Below are 19,559 nucleotides of genomic sequence, written 5' to 3'. Positions count from 1 at the left end.
ATATATATATATAAATGGGTGGACCGCTTTGCATAGCTATTGGGGAAATAGAGTTGGGGCTGTACCTCACGGCTAAATAAGTTCCAGATGGAACAAACTGAAACGTGAGAGTGAAGGGAGGCAGGAAAAGGGGGAAGAGGAATTGAATTTCTAGGAGAAATCATGGAAGAACTTTAAAAAAAAATCATCCTAAACAAGGCATAACAGCTCAAAAACCATTTCAAGGAAAACTTGATAATTTGATAATGGATCACTTGCAGTTAGGAGTTCGAGACCAGCCTGGGCGAGAGTGACTCTGCCTCAAAAAAAAAAAAAAAAAAAAAAAGAGAAAAAAAAAGAAAAGAAAAAATCCTAGGCAAGTCAGTTTGCTGAGGCCGTTTTCATCGAGTACTTATGAAGAGTCCATGAGAAACCTCTTAGGAAAAAAGCCTTACTCCTTTTTTTTTTTTTGAGATGGAGTTTTGCTCTTGTTGCCCAGGCTGGAGTGCGATGGCATGATCTTGGCTCACTGCAACCTCCACCTCCCAGGTTCAAGTGATTCTCCTGCCTCAGCCTCCCAAGTAGCTGGGATTATAGGCGTCCATCAACACACCCACCTCATTTTTTTTTTTTTTTTTTTTTTTTTTTTTGTATTTTTAGTAGACACAGGTTTTACCCCGTTGGCCAGGCTGGTCTCAAACTCCCAACCTGAGGTGATCCACCTGCCTCGGCCTCCCAAAGTGCTGGGATTAGAGGTGTGAGCCACCTTGGCCATCCCTTTTTTTTTTTTTTTTTTTGAGACAAGGTCTCACCTGTCGCCCAGGCTGGAGTACAGCGGTGTGATCTTGGCTCACTGCAACCCGTGCCTCCCAGGTTCAAGCAATTCTTGTGCCTCAGCCTCCTGGGTAGCTGGGACTACACAGGTGTGCGCCACTAGCTCAGGCTAATTCTTGTATTTTTAGTAAAGACAGGGTTTTGTCATGTTGCCCAGGCTGATCTTGAACTCCTGGCCTCAAACGATCCACATGCCTCCGCCTCCCAAAGTGCTGGGATTACAGGTGTGAGCCACGGCACCCGGCCAGAAAGCCCAACCATGTTTTTACATGTCCATGGTCCTTCCACTGCATTTTGGGGTTCTGGGAACCCTGAAGGGGGCCACTGTAGACCCTCTTTCACTCCATATGCCTATTTCAGGAGCTCAGATCTAAAACCATCCCCCCAAGCCCCAAAAGAACCTTTCTCTGGAAGTCACAGGGCAGGGAAAGCCACACTCTGATGCTGGGAATGGATTTTTTGGCTCCAGAGTAGAAGAGAGAAGACATGCTCCCGAGTCACCAGCTGCTGCCTGCTGACAAAAGTGATCTCAGTCAGCGGCTGCCACGGTGGCCCTGCAATGTGGGCAGCTCAGGAGCTGGAGCCCAGAGGGGACAGATCTGATCACATGGGGCCAGTGACAGCTTTGTCTCCTGGAGTCTCACTGAGCTCTGCCACTCAGAGGCCAGAGAAAAACCCACCACAGGGAAACTGGGAGATGGCATGCTGGCTCCTGGCAAAAAAAAAAAAAAAAAAAAAGTCTTTGCCTATATTTTTCTATCCATCCATCCATCCATCCATTCCACTCATCCATCCAGCCTTCCTTCCTTCCATCCACTCACTGATCCATCTATCCACCCATCCATCCATCTTTCCTTCCTTCCTTCCATTCACCCATTAATCCATTCATCCATCCTTCGTTCCTGCCACCCACCCATTCATTTATTCATCCGTGGTCCACCCAACCAATCATCCACTCATCCATCAAACCATCCATCCACCTTATGAAAACAAATTTTTTCTCAACCCAAACCTTACTGCCTGCTTCCAAGTAAAGAGCACAGATCAGAAGCAGGATGTGAGCCGAATTCTCTGCCCTCTTGAATTTCTGGTGGTGTCGTCTCTATTTCTTTGGGACGCCAGCCTTGCTCACGCTCCCAGCCCCCAGCAGGCTTCGTCCCAACCCTCTTTTCCCTTCTTGGTCACTGATCTGGAGGCACGAGGACAGGAAGTTGGGCTAACGTGCCCCAGGCTCCGTCGCTCGCCTGCCCACCTGCCCACCAACTCAACAGGAGGAACCAGGCACATGCATGGGTCTGCTTTCCCATCTGACTTTATTTCACTTTTTTTTTCTATAAAACTCCTCCATAATTTCACGATTTAACAAAAAGTTTAAAATCCAGGAAAGAAACGATCCTGTAACTCGTTACAAACACGATTCTCCTTATTCCTTTTATTCAGGAGTTGGTCTTGGGCCGATGAGTGTCCTAGTTCCTAGTGAGACACATTCTTTGTAAAAACCCTTGTGGGCAAGAAAGGTATTCGATACCATTTGCTTTCCGGCGTCGGTTTACATTTTTGTTCAGGAGAGAAACACAGAAATTTGCACTGGGGGCGGGCGGCTTAACACGAGACACGTGGCAATCACAAAGTGCCGGGCCCCTTCCTATGGAAGTGTCCCCAGAGCCCTCGTGGGCCCAGCCGCCGGGCAGCTGGGGTGGGGTGGGAGAGCAGCTGGGGACTGCTATCGGGGCCCATGCTGCCCAGCACGTCCATCGGGGTGGTCATGGAGCCAGCCCTGGGCCCAGAGCAGCTCTGGAGGACAGCGTGAGACCTTCTGGCCAGAGGAGGTAACTGAGAACTGAGTTGGTGCTTCCGGAGGCCTTGGAAAGGGCAGGAAGGGCCAGACGCCACCACCCAGAGCAGGCGGGGGGGAGCCTGGCCCTCCTCCGGCTGAGCGGAAGGCTGCTTGAGTCGCTGTGTGGATCCTGGGGGACTCTTGTGAAGGAGAAAGGCCAGCACCCTTGGGCTGAGGTTCCTGTCCGTGACCCCCGGCGGCCTCCGTGGGTAGAGCACCCAGCAGCACCGGCCCCGGTCAGCCCCCCTCAGGCTAGTTCCTTCGGTCCAATGTCTTAGAGAGTTTGCAGAAAAGAAAGGAAGTGCCCCACGCTGGAGTATTGTTGGCCGACCTGGGAAGGGGAGAGGAGGCGCAGGGGCCTGCCCTCTTCCTGATACCTGAAGGCAGCGGGGCCAGGAGAGAAACAGAGCAAGTGGAGAGGAGTCCCGGAGGCTTCCTCGGAAGGTTCTCGGGCCTTTCCCCGAGAGTTCTGGGGAGTTTCCCCAGGGCAGCTGGCATTGGGGTCTGCCTTGGAGGCGGGGGTCCCCACCAAGGAGTGTTCAGGATCTGCTGACAGAATCAGAGCAGGGACAAGATTCGGGACCTCAGGAAAAGACAGATGGAGCCCCCGTGTCTGAGCTCATAGACTTGGGAGGAGACTAGGTGAGTTTGAGGGGGGCGAGCCACCTCGAGGCCCTGAGCGCTCTTTTCCTCAGAACTTGGTCAGGGCACAAGGACTTGAAAGTCAGGGGGTTGGTACACGGAGGCTAAGCAGACAGGCATCCAGTCCCTGGGACCCCAGCCGAGGTGGGCTGGCTCCACAGGAGCATCCTGGCCCTGGAAGAGAGGGCCTCAAGGGAGGACTGGCTTGGCCCCTGGAGAACCTCAGGCATACCAGGAGTGGGTGTGCAGCCCGGCACCAGCATGAACTGTGACGGTGGAGGCCAGGGCGGGCCAGGCGGTGACGGGCCAGCTGGGCCAACCCCCAGGGGCTGCCGACGGCCGGGCCCACGCTCGAGGGCTGACCGGAGTCCAGTGAGCCTCAGAAAACTCCATCAACTATCCCGTCTTATTTGGCAAAAGCTCATATGTTTTTCAAAGTTTGAAGACTTGATGAATGAGAGGGAGGAAGAGGATCCTATGGGAGGAGGCCAAGCCGCAGGGCGGCCGATGCGAGCCTGTCCCTGGAGACTGTTGGTGCTAGTCTGAGTAGAGCCTGAGAGCAGAGTGGCGGCTCCCCGGCGCCCTGAGGACTTGCTGCCCTTCTTAGTGTTGGCCGGCCACCCCAGGAGCCCCGGCAGGAGGCGGCGGCATCCTTGGAACGTCAAAGGGAGAATTCCTCCGTGCGCCCGGAGAGGGCCAGCTACCACGCCTGGCTCAGCCTCCAGCCCCACGACAACACCGCAGAGACATCTTAACCTACAAGCCCCACCGTACACACCCCCCACCCACCCCACGTGCACTGCTGCCACAGAAACGCACATGGACACTGCTCTTGACCAGACAGTGCACACACATATATAATAGAGAGAACTATACAGCACAGACCCCAGCGCAGCGCGAGCCAGGGAGGAGCCGGCGCTAGGTCTACATGGAGGACGACGCAGACACACAGGCAGAGCCTTCTGAGGTCCAGGGTGGTCAGAGGGTGTGTTTTGAACCATTCGGGAGGCTGGAGACGCCCCCAGCAGTCGGTCAGCTGCTCAGAGAAACTGGGGCAGCAACGCCCTGCCGCACAGCCCGCGAAAGAGTAGGGGCTGGTCCTGAGGCTGCGCAAGGGGCCCCAGGCCCTGTCTCTGCCCAGAGCTGCCCTCAACACCAGCCACTCTCTGAGGAGAACCCGGGGGGCGGCTCGTGTGTGGCCCAGCCTGGCCCCGGGACTCTTGGCGACGGGGCAGGGAGAGTGGGCGGGGAGCCGCCGAGGAAAGTGCAGCGGGCCGTGTGGGCGAAGACAGGGCTGTCGCTAAGGCAGTGCTGCGGGCAGGCGAGACGGGAGAGGAGGGCAGGCAGGGCCTGGCTGCAGCCTCCCAGGACCCCGGCGGTGGGGGCCCTGCTGGCAGCCCAGGGTCATGTGGCCACGGCCTCCAGGTAGCTCTGCAGTTTGCGCACGGTGGTCTCGTCCAGGGAGAAAAGGTCGAAGTCGAAGGTGGTGTTGGTGACATTGAAGTGGCCAGTCTCCTCAATCAGGTTCACAATCTGTAAGGCAGTGGCAGGTGGCTTCAGGGGCAGGAGGTCAAGTGCGGGGTTGCCCTGTTCCCCAAGACGGCTGTGGGGTTCCTGGGGCAGCACCACGGGCCCCTGCAGCCCACACTCCTCATGGGTGTCCCAACCTTGGACAGCCTGCCCGGACCCTGGAGGGGGCGGTACCTGCTGCAGGACGTTGCGCTCCCGCAGGGCCATCAGCCTCCGGTGCAGCTCCACCAGTTCATCCGTGTAGGCCTGGGGAAGGGTGCAGGTCTCAGCAGCGCGTGCAGGGCCCTGGGCCCTTCCTGCTCCCGCGCCCAGCCCCACCCATGACCCAGTCCGTCCCAGCACGGGACAGAGGTAGCCACAGCCACCCCAAGGAAGGCCCGAAGCTGCAGGGCCAGAAGGGGAGGAAGGGCTGCCCCCACCCAGGGATAGTCCAACTGTGGGGTGTCAGAAGCTCTGCAGTCCTCCACTGGCTGTACCTCCCGCCACCTGCCCCCTCCCAAGCCCCCCACCTTGTCATAGGTGCCCTTCTTGAGGATCTTCTCGGGCTTGCTGCAGGACTCGGGGCTCCTCCGGCCTGACACCTGCAGGGAACCCAGGTCTCTGCTGAGCTGTGGTCCACACTGTTCCCAGCCCCCAGTGCCCCACAAACCCTCCTAGGACAGCCAGACCCAGGGCTGAGCCCCGCCTCCTGTGCACCCATTGCCTGCGGGGCCCCAGGCTCACCTTGCTGTTGGGTGGGGGTGGCTTCTGGGGGGGTGGGGGCTCTCGGCTGGGCAGGCAGGAGTCGGCGCTATTGTCACTCTCACTGTCGCTGAAGCTCAACCTGAACCAACACGTGGGGGCTCATCAGGCCCCTGACACCCCTCCCCCCACCCCAGGCTCAGCCCCTACCCACACACTCCTGACAACTCTATTCAGCTCTGGGCAGAAGCCTCAACTTTAAAAAAAAAATTATGTGAGCGTGGCCACCAAGAGGAAAGAACCCCAAGAAAACCAGGCCACCCAGAGTGGCTCAGGACACCCGGGGAACAAAGTCCCTCAGCCAGACAGGGCTTGTTGGGCTGTGGTCCTGACTTGGTTCCGCGGCTTGCACAAGGGGAGGAGGAGCGGCCTGCAAACATGTGTCCTCTTTTCCTAGCGCTCCCTCCTGCAGTGGCCTGCCCCCGAGGCTCCCGCCCGATGCTCCTGCCCCTCTGATGCTTTCACAGCTATCTGACCGACCCTCTGAGGCTCCCGCCTGAGCTCCTGCCCCTGAGGCTCCCGCAGCCACCTGACGGACCCTCTGAGGCTCCCGCCCGATGCTTCTGCCCCTCTGATGTTTTCGCAGCCACCTGACCGACCCTCTGAGGCTCCCGCAGACACCTGACCGATCCTCCGAGGCTCCCGCCTGATGCTCCTGCCTCTCTGATGCTCCTGCAGCCACCTGACCGACCCTCCGAGGCTCCCGCAGCCGCCCACCCCTCCAGCCGCCAGCCCCTCCAACACCTCGAAGCCACCAGACCCTCTGATGCTCCTGTGGCCACCTGACCCTGCTGTGCTCTGGACGGCAGGCCTCCATCAGTTACGTCGGCCCCCTGACCCCAGAGAGTGTGGTCTTAAACAAGGGTATCTGGTGGTGGGGAGAGGCCCAAGCTCTCAGCCTCCCCCACACTGGGGGGCAGGTCTTTGACCTCTGCATCGGTTTCCCCACCTGTGAAAGGAGGCCGCTATGACAGCACACAATGGTGGCGAGCCTAGGCCCATGTTTCACTCACTATGCGTGCCTGGGGTCCCGCTCTGCCAGGGAGATTTTGGGCTTGATCCAGGGAAAGGGGCCCCTGACAACTATCACTTCACAACACATTTAAAACACAGCAAATCCCAGGCCTCCCAGCGAACAAGGTACCAGAAGCGCAGACTGGACCCCCGTGGCAGCAGAGACAGCCCCTGCCTCTGCTCCTGGCCTGCTCCTGCCCGGCGCAGGCTCCATCCATCTCTTAAACTTGCCCCTCAGTGGCCTAGGCTGGGGCCGCTTTCTCTGCAGCTGCCTCCCGGCTCTGGCGGCTCCTGGTTTGGCTCAGGTTGCCCGGGCGACGCCCCTGTCTCTGTTCCCATCGGCCTCTGCCCTGTATCCCCCAGGTGACAGCTGGGCACTACCGCAAACTGGGCCTCTGAGGGAGCAGACCAGGTTGTGTGTGGGGGCTCTGATGACGCGGCCCACTTGCTCCCTGCCCCGACAATGCAGGGACAAGGCTGGCGAACCCTCACCCGAGACCCACACAAACGCTCCGGGAGGAATCGAGAGGTAACTTGGCATGCGGCTGGGTCCCTGTGCTGTGCTGCCAGCCCCGCTAGAATCCCACCCCGTCAGCCTCTGCACTCACGGCTCTTGGCGCAAACAGAATCCACCCTGAATGTCAGTGAACGAGACAGGAGCCTGCTGCCAGGTCCTGTCCTGGGGACGCCACAGCCCTCACCTCTCACCGGCGGCTCCCCAGCAGTGAACCACTGCTCCTGCTCTGTCTGCGGTGGGCAGGAATCCCCCCATGTGCCTGCCGGCCTGGTGCACTGCACACCGGGGACCCGGCCAGAGCCTGCCACCCAGCTCTCGGGAAGACGGCTTTAGTTAATCACAAACACCTGCAGGCGCCTGTTAGGTTCCCATGCACCTTGCTAAGAGCAGGCCAATAACCAGCCTCCTCTTCGAGAGGAGCCACTGAGGCCTGGAGGCCTTGGCCTCACCGGGAGGAGGGGCTGACTGCCAGCTCTGCTACGGCTCTGGGAAAGCCTGTGTGATGGGGCCAAGGCCCGCACGTTCTCTGCTGTCGCTGGGCTGGAGGCCGGACGCATGGAGCTCTCCCAGGTGGGATCCCGCCAAGGGGCCTGCATATCCCAAGGATGCCCCTGGATCCCCCATGCCTCATGGGGGCAAAAGCCACAGGCAGCAAAGCTGCTCCCACACCGGGTGTCCGCTGCCCCAGGAGGGGGCTCTCCATGGATCCTTGCCCCATGTTAGGCAGGTGGGAAAGGACCGGAGTCTCCTGGCCCAAGAGAAGAGCAACAAGCTTACTCCCCTCCCCCCACCTCCAGCCGGGGCTCCCTGGCAGCTGGGCGCAGTCTGACTCCCTTCTGCACCCCTCCCTACCAGGCAGCCCACACCTGCTGGACAACCATGAGGACGGACGCCACCCAAGGCCCCGAACATGAGGCAGCCCTTTACGCCCTCAGCCTCAGGGACCAGAAGAAGACACATAGCCCCAGGCCCACCCCAAGGCCCAGGCTGGACTGAGGCCACCTTCGGACAGATCCCCACCTCAGCCTTCCCAGGGGACCCTCCAGTCTCAACCCCACCTCCAGCCCCACAATCACTGCAGGTCCAGCCAGAGTCGCCCCGGGTAGCCGCCTGCGCCCGCCCGCTCCTGCCCGGCCATCACCTGGAGTCCCTCCCCGGGTGTGTCTTGGCGGCAGCCTCCTCGCCTGACGAAGAGTCGTCCTCGTCGGACTCCTCGGACTGCAGGTCCTCCACCATGGAGCGCAGGGGTCCTGGGGAGGCGGGCAGGCAGGGAGGTAGAGAAGCGCAGGGCTCCACTGAGCCTCCAGGCCCCTCGCCCGTGAGGCCACGCAGAGCTTCTTGACACTGGTCACCCCCAAATGCACATGCCAGCCCGCCTGGGGGTCCCTCTGCCCATGTCCAAGAACTACCCCCACACTGGCAGCCACCCCCTTCCCCAGGGACCTCCTGGCTCCCGCCACCCCCCCTACCTTCCTGGCCCTGCTCGCAGGCCTCGGGGGCCTGACTGGCAGTGGGCGCGCAGAGCCCCTCCATTGCTACAGCCGGAGGAGAACCTCTCCTCTGCTCAGGGCACAGAGATCAGAAGCTCTGCCGAGAGCCCAGGGAGGGCGAGGGAGACAGAGCCTGGCTCAGAAGCTGGGCCTGGGGCCACAGATCCCTCTGCCTTCGCCCTACGCCGGCCTGCCCACACCCTCGGTAATCCCCTCTGCTGCTCCCAGTCCACCGTCCTCCCCTTTCTCCAGAGGCACACGGTTCCAGTCCCCTACAGACGGCATCTTGGTTTATATTCCTGTTACCAAGGCAACAGAGGGACACAAAGCCCTCAATTACCTTGGTCACATGATCCCGCTTCAGTAGGTTCCCCCTCCCTTCCCGGCAGATAAGAACACTTGGAGCGAGTGTGGGCTTCAAGGGCCCCATCCCCCAGCCCCCTCGGCAATTGCCGGCTGAATTCCAGCCCAGACTCCCTCCACAACCCCATCCACTCCTCTTCCCCCACTCCCCCCCCGCCCCCCCCCACCCCGCAAAGGATTCCAGGCCAAAGGGGAAGGAGGCTCTTGTTCCAACCCAGGAGAGAAAACACTTCTGGGCCTGGGGGTGTGTGCTGGGGTCTGGGCTGGCGCTGGGGGCTCAGGGCGGCTCTCACACTGTGTCCTGCAGGCTGCCTGGTCCCCAGGGCCCTCCCTGCTCTGGGGCAAGCTGGAGCAGCCAGTGGGCCTATGTCCTTTCCCCAAAAAGCAACCCTTACCCAGGGTGGCCTGCAAGGAGAGGGAGAGGGCAGGCCAAACACCCCGGCAGCAGAGGACCTTGGCCGTCACAGGCAGCTGGTGCCTTGGTGGCCCTAGGGAGCGGGCGCCGTGGGCGGAGGAGGTGATGCCCTCTGTCCGTGGTCCCCAGCAGCACAGGGAGGGTTCTGGCCAGGGCAGGGCCCTCACCAGAAGCCCTTCAGCAGCACGGCTCCAGGCATGGGTGGACGCCAACAGCCACCACAAGGAGCAGTGCCCCGGGCCTGGCTAGAGGTCCAGTGGCCTGTTTCTGCTTTGCTTTCAAATACAGACTCCCCCAAGCCACCAAAACCCTCCAGGTACGATCTGTAGGCCCAGCCTGGACAGGCACCGGACACTGAGCAGCATGCACAAGGCCTGAGCTCCGGGCCCTTCCTGGCCCCGGCCATGCCCCTGGCTGCTCTCGGCACACACCTTGGCTGTGGTTCTGAGATGGCTCGAAGTCCGAGTCCGAGCTGGAGTCTGAGCTGGAGCTGGAGTTGGACGGGCTTGACTGGGCAGACTTCACCCAATGGTGGGCGGGGAGGGAGGGGAGAGAGGGAGAGCCGTCACCTTTCAGCAGAGACAAAGGAGGCCCCTCTGGTAGCAGCATGCCGAGTGGGTCTCCCCTAGACACCTCCAGAGTCCCAAGGGTACCCACGTATGTGGCTGCGAACCCGCTAGGGAGCCAGTGTCCAGGCCACGTGCAGCCTACAGCCTCCCCGCCAGCCCGAGGACACCCATGGATTCTACCCACTGAGCGGTGTCTGGGTTTCCAGTAGCACCAGGAGAACCTGCCTACCTAAGCAGGTGCACAGGGGACTGGGAGGGAGGCTGGGGCAGGGGCCTGAGGTCCCACAGTGGATGAGCCTTGCCCTTATCTAAGGAGGCCGGCATTGGCTGGTGTCGCAAAAGGGTCTGGAACAGGAAAGCTGCATGTGGACACTTCTTGTTCTGACCCAGCGCTATCCCAGGGCTCAGGGGAACTCCATCTCTCCACCCATGTACGGCTCTGACCACCAGCTGCCCAACAGAAGCCGTGGGCAAGCCTGGCCTGGCCCACCTCCTCCTCCCGCAGCAGTCCTTCCAGGCTCAGCCACCAGGGGGCAGTAAAAGCCAAAACGAGGACATACGGAGTGTGATGCCAGGGCACAGGGTGATAGTGGGGGGCAAGTGCGTGCCGGGCAGAGGTGCATCTCCTGGGTGGACAGGAGTCAGGCACTGCAGAAGCCTGCACGGGGAAGGGGTCCATTGCTGCGGACCCTCATTTCTGCCAATGGGCGCATCCCCAGGGGTGTGTCAGAGGATGTGGTGGGCCCAGGTCAGCCCCCTCACCTTGGGGGCTCGTCTGGTAGAACTAGGTGAGTTGAGCCCCTCAGACCAGTCCCCTGCAGGGTCCTCCCTGCATCAAGAGGAGGCAGCTGGTCTGCTGGATTCTGGCATGGCCCACTGAGCCACCAGCCATGCAAAGGAAGCTGTGAAAGGAGTGCTGATCCCGCGGGACTCAGAACCTTGAGTGCCTGGAGGCCCTCGGATCCTCCCCTAGCGCAGATGGGGCAGCCTCCGCCCTGCAGAAGGGGCCCCACGAAGGCCCAAGGCCTCCTTCTGTGGCAGGTCCAGACTCACCCATGCCTGAGAGGGAAAAGGGTCCCTTCTCCAGGGTTCACTGCAGCCCAGCCCAGCCCCTTCTGCCCCTCAGACCAGCCCCTGCTGGCGCCCCTTCCCACCAGCACATGGCATTCCCTGTAGAATCAGTGCTGGGAAAGCCTGCTTGGAGAGGTGGCACGCAGGCCATCTGAGTCCTGAACACATACCCCTGAGGGTCCAGCACCCCTGGCAGGGCCTGCCTGGAGCCACATGATGTACCGCCTGCCTTCCGTTCTTGAGGGCCGGGGGTGGGTAAGAGGTGACTGGTGAAGGAGGGCCTGTCTAAGCCCAGCCTTCTGAGCAGCAGGCCTTGCTACTCAGATCATCATGTCAGCCTGTTTCCCCCGCACTGCCAGCTGCCTGCACACAGAGGCCAAGGCCAGTCCTCCCTCCAACCTTGGATGGAACCCCTGGGGCAGAGGGTGGGCACCACCTGGAGGGAGGGGGCTGGGGAAGGATCCAAGGTCCCAGCCCCACGGCCCATGCACATTCTCACTGAGGGTGCGGTTCAGGCGACCAAAGGAGGCTGAGGAAGGTCAGAAGGGATGGAGGCAGGGAGGGCCCAGAGCCCCGAAGGTCCCCTGAGCCTGCCTGGGCCAGGGGTCCTGGTGCTGTGTCAGACAGAGTGAAGCCAGTTGGCCACATGAGCCCCTCTTCCTTCCACCCAAATCCAAGGGGCAGGGAGGAAAAGAATCTGGAAATGGTCTCAGCCAAAAGAGCCCCGAGGTGGTGTGGTCAGAAGGGTCACCAGAGATACCCAGGGCCCAGAGGGAAGGTGGAGCAGGCTGGGTCCACAACTGGCCTAAAGGTAGTCGGTACCAATTGCTTCCAGATTCCCAAGGGCCAGGGAGACCCCAAAGCAGCAGTGGGAGGACGTGGGAGCTCAGTCCGGGGACTCAGCCCAAAGAGCTGCCCTCCGAGGGTGGGCGTGGGCCAGGCCCAGCTGCTGCAGATTCCACGTGATGACCAGTTCCTGTGGCACAGCCACGTGCAGCCTCCTGGGAGGGGTGACCAAGACAGCCAAGGGGAGGCTGAGGGGCCAGCGGTCTGGAAAGCCAGTGCACCCCTTCACCATAGCAGCTTGGGCTTCAGTGAAACCTTGGGCTGCTGGGGCTGTTGCGGCCTGCATATCATATCCACACGGACCTCGGGGTGCTAAGCCACACTGCTCAGAAGCCTCTCAGCATGCGCAGGGCGCTCCTCTTCAGCCAGGAGGAAACCCCAATGCCTCCTCCAGCAACTCCAGCCTCAAGGCCACTCAACCATTCTAAGCAGCGGCGCCCAAGGTGGCAAGAAGCTCCCCACATGGCAAGAAGCTCCCCACAGAAGATTCCAGCTGTTTTACAACACTGGTGATGGGAGCCAGGAGCCACCTTGCTCACTGCTGGGGGGCAGGCTGGCTGAGCAGAGTGGAGTGGACCCGGCCACGGAGCTGCCTCGCCGCTGCCCAGCGTGCTGCACACCCAGCCCCAGGTGCCAGAAGGCCTCGCCTGGAGATGCCGCGCCTGGGACTACATGCCAGGGCTGTGGCTGCTGCACAGGTGGAGAAGGGGGCAGGTTTGGTGCCCAGCAGGCACTGCCAGGACCTCCCACAGCTGGGAGGGCTACTGAGGCAGCTGAGATTTCTGGGAGGCAGCACCGCCCCCCACTACACCCGCCTCAGGGTCACAGTAGGTGGCACCATCTTCAGCCAGTGCCAAGCCGTGGGGGGCACCGGGAACTCAGCTTTGCCAGCCCATGTGCGTCTATGAGCCAAGACTAATTGTTACCCTGAGGCTGGACATCACTCCAGCCGGCCCCGCCACCTCCCTGAGAGCCCTGGGGGCCACAGGCATAGCAATCAGCGCAGCCCACAAAACCCCCTCTGGCTTTGTAGCTGGAACCTGCCTTCAAAGCCCAGGCGGTTTTTCAAAGCCTCAGCAACCCTAAGGCAAAGCTTCCCCTGGAAAGCCAGGGGAAGCCACAAAAGGCCCCTGAGGGCTGGGGCTGGCAGTAAAGGTGAGAGGCCCGACTCTCACCCATCCATTCGTTCATTTTCACAGGTGCAGTATCTGTTGTCTGAATGCCAAGTGCCAGATACGGAGCTGGAAGACACCACCTCCATCCCAGGTCCCCGGTGGGGTCTGGCCACAAGGCCACGATATGGCTACTGGCTCCTGTGGCTCGATTCATGTCTGATGTGGTCCTCTGAGACTGTACAGATGCCGGGCTGTGGGACAAGCCCGCAGCCTCTCATGGTGACAAGGCCACTCCCTGAGAGGGGTCTTCACCCCAAGCTCAGACATGGGCGGGGCCAGATGTAAGCATCTCCAAGTAAGTCACAGGTGTGTGTGATGGGTGTGGGTGGGTGGGAGGCTCCTGACCCCACCCGCCACCTAAGAAGGGAGCCAGGCACGCCCAGTTGCTCCTCACCATTAACCCTCCAGACAATGGTGAGTCTCCCAGATGCCCACTTAGCTGAGGGATCGAGCTCCAGGCCAGGCTGACTGTGCCGTGGTCAGAGCAACCGTGAGACACACCTGCCTACTGGCACCAGAGCGGCCAAGACCTGGGCCCTCGCAGGGGGCTGCTGGAGGAGAGGAGCTCAGAAGTTCGGTACCACGCCATCATGCTAGACCAGAACCACCCACAAATGCCACCGAGGAGTCGAGGAGGGACTCCTCACGAGGCAGACTTTATAACCTGACAGACGGGGAGACCCAGGCCTAGTGAGGTGCGGAGGCCCAAGGTTACAAGGAGTCAGTGGGGGCAGCAGTCAGTGAGACCTGAGGCCAGCCAGTCCCACCATACCCACTGCACCTCGACGGCCCACCCACCCTGCCCTGCCCCCGGCACTCACTCACCTCGGACTTGAAGGAGGCCTCGTCCTCCGAGTTGGACTCCTCCACCTCCAGGGCCTTTTTGGCCTCCCGGGGCTCACTCTCGGCCTTCACCTTCTCCCCTCTGGTGCTGCTCTTGTCCTTGACTGGCTTCTTGTCCAAGAAAGAGGAGGAGGTGCGGGGCGAGGTGCTTGGAGCACTCCGGGACCCCTTCGAGCTGCTCTTCTTCTGCTTCTTGGCGCTGGGCTTTGGTGAGTCGGCGGTGGCTGGCCGCTTGCTGGAAGCCCGGGGTGGGGGCGGCGGCGGGGGCGGGGGCCCGCCCTTGGGGGACGTGCTTTCCAGCTTGGTCTCTTTCAGGGCCATCTTGGGCTCCTTGAAGGCAGCCTTGGGCGGTGGGGCCTTCTCTTCCTTGGGCAGCCGGCCCTCGCCCAGCTTCCGCGAGCTGTCCTTGGAGCTCTTGGCCTGCTCGCGCTCCAGCTCCTTGGAGGAGCTCTTGCTCTCGGAGTCTTTGCGGGGCCGCTCCCGGTGCTCCTTGGTCACCTTGTGCGGCTTGGAGGCCTTGCTGCTCTCCTTGTTTGCGTCCTACAAGGCCAAGGGCAGGGAGGGCAAGGGGAGAGACAAGGTCACACGGCATTGCGGGGCGCCCTGCTCTGTCACCCCTGAGCCCTACAAAGCATAATCCACCTGATTCAGCCTCAGCTAGGGAAATTCTTCCAAAAAGCGAAAAAGTAAGGCAGCAGGTGAGAGTTTTAAATGGAGCTGTCCCTTTAAACTACTAGCCAGTGTCAGAGGGTCCCCAGCAGCTGCAGGCTAAGATTCCCCTCTGAATTGAACTGACAATTCCCTGAGGGACTCACGCACAGGGTGAGTCAGGCAGAGCCAGGCAAACCACGATGCCTGTGCCTGCACTAACACCTCGCAGCTGGGCCAGGGAAAAGCAAAGACTCTGCTGGTGCTGCGGGGTACTGGGGAGCCCTGGGGGGCACTGGAGGCAGCCCTGCCCCTCATCTCAGCCTACTTGGCTCAGCACTCATGCTCTGGGTTGGAAGCTCAGTGCTTCCTGCTCGGTCCCTCACAGCCTTCCTTTCTGAGCCTAGGTCTCCACACCCCAGAGTCCAGCCAGCTCGGGCCTAGCCTCAGGGAGCCAACGGCTACATGCCCACTGGTTCCGCACAGAACAAACAGCTCCAGGGCTTCTCAGAAGGGAAATCCACTGTGTTGCTTTCCTAAAACAGGGAGGACATTCCGAGGTCTCCACCTCAGAAACTCAGGGCATTTAGGGTGAAGCCGGACTCAGGGGCTGATACCACTGGGGACAGAGGGAAGACAATGGCAGCGAGCAGCAGGAGGGCCCAGGAGCGAGCCCAGCTCTGTGACCTGCATACTGCGGGACCCAGGCAGAAAACCCCAGACATCTGTGCCTGCTGCCTTGAGGAAGGGCAAGACCACTACCTCACTGGGCGAAGGCGCAGACCAGGCTGGCGGCGAGCTCAGTGTGGGGACTGCCAGCACCATGGCTGAGTCGGCACAGCCCGCGGTCGGCCTGGGCTCTGCTGCTTGTATGTTGGATGTTTCTGCCCCACACCCCAATCCCACACGCACAGCGCCAGCACTCCCCACAGCGGAAGCCACGCATTCACCTTCCTTACAGAGACCCTGTAACACCCCACGAACCCAGGAGTGCTGAACAGGCTTCTCAGCCGTCCGCAACCTGGGGCTCCACCCTCGATAGGAAAGGAGAATCAGCCAGCAGGTGCACGGCAGCCCCAGAGCCTGTCTGGATGATCGCACACCTGGCCTGGCACAGAAGCCAGTAGCAGCAGACCCCGAAGCCCCTGGGGAGGGGCTCCAGGAGCCAGTGTGTATGGGGGATGGAGGGAACACTTCATAGCTCCCCTGAAGACGTGCAGCTGGCCAGGGGCCTCTGAAAACCACCTGAGTGTCCAGGGACAGACTCTTCCCAGCAAAGAACCACAGGGCAGACAGAGCAGCGACCCCATACCGGTCTCCTGAGCTGGCCTGTCTCCTGGGCTGGCCGTCTTGCAAAGCCACAACGTACATTCAGTGTCGAAAGCTCAAGAACAGTTCCAATGGCTGTGAGGCCTCTGCCGCCTCCCTGGAGAAACGGCAAGCCCTGTGCCCGACCTGGCTGTTACACCAGGGGCAGCAGGAGTGCCCCCACAATCCCCCCAACTGGCCTGGGCCATGCAGGGCTATCAAGGGTGTCCCCTTGGGAGCTGGGGTGTGGAATGGGGCTGCACTCCCCAGCGAGCTGCTCCCCAAGGAGGGAGGTGAGACACTGCTATGCCACATGCCACCCTGGACTCTTCTGGCAGGGGACACATGCCCACCTGGGCCACAGGAGCTCAGCCAGCATAACAACCACCAAGGACAGAAGGACAGCAAACTGCAAAGGCACGCCCGTGGCCCTAACACAGCTCCCACCGTGCACCCCTGGCCCAGGGTCAACTAAACTGCCACTGCCACCAGAACCTGCCCGGCTGGAAGGAGCCTTCCCAGGGATGCACACAGGCACCTGATACCACTGATTCTGAAACTAGGCAGTACATTGTAAGCACAAAGTGAGTGCTCTCCAAAGCGAGAAGCCATCAAAACCATGTTCGCAAGGTTGTCCACAAACCTCCACGGGAAAGAGCAAGCAGGCCAAGTACCTGACATCACACGGGTGACACCCGGCCCCCTGCAGCTGCTGCCAAGGCCGTGGGAGGATCCTGCCCCCTCTACGAAGCTGGGGTTCCTGCCTGCCACACCACTCTTGGATGGGGGCTGTCAAGTGGGGACGAAACCCCAGGACAGAGTCCCCCAAAGCTGCCGCAGCTGCACTCACCAGCAGTCCTCCAGTCCAGGGATTCTGATGGGCAAGGCTCCAAAAGGCCCGCCTGTCCCATCTCTCCTGGCTCAGAGAGCCCTGCTGAGGGCCCTCTGCTGGGAGTGCATGGCCCAGCCACTCACTCTCCAGGCAGAGAGCCAGTGACCAGAGGCGGGCGCTCAGCTGGGGAAGAGGCTGGCTCACAGGCCTGTGCGTCCAAGGACTCCGTGGTGGGGCCGACAGCTCACTTGCCAAGCTAGGACTCGAGGCCGCGGCTTTCTCCGAACTCCCTCAGCAGACAAGTGCCTTGGCAGGACCCTGTGCTACCTGAGGCTCCCCATGGACGCTGCCTACCTCCCCCCACCAGGTGGCTGGAGAAGGCTCCTGGGACGGAGAGGGTGGAGCTAGAGGAAGCTGCCTGCAGGCCTCCTGAGCCCGGCAGGTCAACTCACTGCCTTGGGGGCTCCCACGGTCTCAGAGACTCTCCGGGAAGAAAAGCCACAAGCAGCTCCGGCAGACGCAGCCCCACCAGCCCTGGGGGGTACCTCTGCTCAGGGTTTTAGGTGGCTTGAAGTGACCCATACAGAAGAAATGGCAGTTCCTTCTCTTCCTGTTGTGGTGGCTGAGAGGGGGCACTGCCAAGATCCCCAGCGAGAGCGTTTTCTTCATTGAGCCTCCACGAGGGAGAGACAGGCCAGGAGGCCAAGTGGGGAGGCCCCAGGGTTCCATTTCCTACTCAGAGACTCTGGCGAGTCTGAGGATTTCTAAGATCTGCTGACCTCGGGGAAAGAGCCAGAAAGACCTGCCTGGGTGCTGCGGTTCTCCTGCAGCGCGGCTGACGGGGAGGCTGGGAGGCAGCTGAGACCCCTGCCTGTCCCGCCTGGGATGGCCAGAGCCACTCACAGGACCCGGCAGACAAGTGAGGCGAGGAGAGCAGAGAGGACCGGCGGAGAGTCCAGAGAGGACGTGTGGGTGACGTGCCTGGTACTGCTCTGAGGGCCCGTGCAGCTCAGCCTCCAGGAACGGCTGTGCTGAGTGGGCGGCTACAGAGGACTGGGACGTGCTGAGGGTTAAATGACACTGTGATGCTATTGAAGGGCTTTCTAGCATGTCTTCTGAGCTGTCACTCAGACAGTTCCAAGAGAGAAGCCCAGGAGCAAGCGCCACCCACCTGACCCACCAGGCCAAGATGAGACAATAGTTTCTTCCACAGTGGAATTCGGCTGGCACCCACCTGGCTGTCCCCGCCCTTCTCCCACACAACTCTGCAGTGAGCCCCTGCCTGCGATGCAAAGCCTGGCACGGCCAAGGGCAGGAGCAGCCCTGGTTGCCCTCGGGAGGGCTGAGGGGTGGACAGCTGTGGCCTGGACAGACAGAGATGCCCTATCCGGTGGCTGCCCTGACAGCCGTCAGCGAAGCTCTCAGGGCTTCAGGCCGAGCAGTCCTGGGGCCCTGCCGTTGCTTGGCAGAACGGGAGAGGACTAGGCCAGGTCTCTGGCCTCAAGATGAACGGGACAAAGAGCCTATGATCACGGGCTTATTCCTGCAATTCTAGGGAAGCGGCAGTGCGCAGCAAGGGGAGTGCAGAGAGCTCAAAGAGGAAGACGCCAAGGGAGCGAGTTCAGGTGCGGAAGGCCCAGCCTGGTGGAGGGGCGGCGCCGGGGCCAGACCCACCACAGCTGGGCCCAGGCGCTCCCACGCGACTGGGCCTTCCGCCTCACTAACCTTGGAGCCGTGGGATGGTTTGGTCTTCTTGGGGTCAGAGAAGGCAGAGAGTGGAATTGTGGGTAACATGGGGTAGTCGGGACTGGGCCTGGACACCGTGTCTGCTCCTTCGGGCATTACCATCACCTAGTGACAGAGAAGAGACAGTCATTATCGATGGGCAGGGGACAGGGGGCCCACACGGGCCGGGCTGAAGGCAGTGGGGCTTCCCTCTGCAGGAGGGAAGAAGGGAGAGCCTGAGTGCTTTCCTGAAGGAATCCCGGCGCTTCCCCGCTGGGGACTGGGTGCTGAGCACGCAGATGAAGCAGGCATGGGTTGGAAGTGAAGAAAAGTCTGGGGTCTAGGATGATTAGGCCCGTGGGGACTAAGCGGGGCACGCAGCCTTCCGGGAACAGTGGACCGAGCGCTGGCCCAAGAAGACTTGCGGAGCACGCTGAGAATCACGGGAAGACAGCTGTGGCCAAAGCCTGACACACACGCTGAGGTTTAGGGGGAGCAGAGGTACAGCTCAGAAGGGCGAGAGCCCAGCCAGATGCCCGAGACAGGCAGGCAGCAACTTCCTGGGGCGCACACGGATGCAGCTCGGGTGGGTCCCACATGTCCAGGGGAATGAGCTATCTTTGGCGTGCGGTGACTGCAGCTGACCCATACAGGGCGGGAGCACTCAGGCTAAGGCAGAGATCAAGGCAGGAGAAGACCTGTCCCCATCGAGGGGGCTCTCTGCAAAGCAGGCCCGAGCGAGCCAGCAAGCCTGCAGCATGGGGACAGAGGCTTCGGATGAGGAAAGGTCTGGGGTCCTTCCAGGAGGGCTCCCAGGAAACACTCGCTGCACACTGGGAAGCTTGGAGCAAGGTCTCAAAACACCAACACTCCAAGGTAAGGAACGCCACCACCATGGAGAAAGCTTCTCAGATGCCCGCAAGAGAGAACAAAGGAAGAAAACACACTTCAAAAAAGTATTGAAGTCGGGAGAAGCAGCACCACTAATAGCCCTGAGCACCTGGGGTTCCCCAGTCAGCCAAGCCTTTCATCTAAGGACGCTGACATCATGCGGCCATGGGGAAACTGCCTGAAAAGAGGGCAGCGGGCCCCTGGGGTCCCCACTCTGAGCTGCTTCTCAGAGCCTGTATGACCACGATAGGAGCTTGGCACCAACGGCATGTGTGCCTCCGTCGTCCCT

The 19,559-nt window shown here is 61.0% G+C and overlaps 1 protein-coding gene and 1 pseudogene across 2 annotated transcripts in view; both read right to left on the bottom strand.

The window, feature by feature from the left end:
* Positions 1–2,107: 2,107 nt before the first annotated feature.
* LOC104653019 (uncharacterized) lies at positions 2,108–4,293 on the bottom strand (annotated as a pseudogene).
* The window catches only part of MLLT1 (MLLT1 super elongation complex subunit), a 75,211-nt gene continuing 57,759 nt past the window's right edge, over positions 2,108–19,559 (bottom strand). Inside the window, exons 5-12 of one of the 2 annotated variants that reach the window (XM_039466157.2) lie at positions 18,380–18,505; positions 13,849–14,406; positions 9,794–9,881; positions 8,236–8,344; positions 5,546–5,645; positions 5,332–5,403; positions 4,997–5,068; positions 2,108–4,825 (exon numbers count right to left, since the gene is read on the bottom strand). In XM_039466157.2, coding sequence (XP_039322091.1) covers positions 4,697–4,825; positions 4,997–5,068; positions 5,332–5,403; positions 5,546–5,645; positions 8,236–8,344; positions 9,794–9,881; positions 13,849–14,406; positions 18,380–18,505 — 1,254 coding nt within the window. In that variant the 3' untranslated portion in view covers positions 2,108–4,696. The remainder of the gene's footprint in view (positions 4,826–4,996; positions 5,069–5,331; positions 5,404–5,545; positions 5,646–8,235; positions 8,345–9,793; positions 9,882–13,848; positions 14,407–18,379; positions 18,506–19,559) is intronic. The other variant, XM_039466158.2, reaches the window with a different exon arrangement.

Source organism: Saimiri boliviensis, chromosome 14 (genome assembly GCF_048565385.1).
Source record: "Saimiri boliviensis isolate mSaiBol1 chromosome 14, mSaiBol1.pri, whole genome shotgun sequence".
NCBI classification, from domain to species: Eukaryota; Metazoa; Chordata; class Mammalia; order Primates; family Cebidae; genus Saimiri; species Saimiri boliviensis.
Note: the sequence above shows the minus strand (reverse complement) of the source record. Positions and strands in the feature narration are given on the sequence as shown.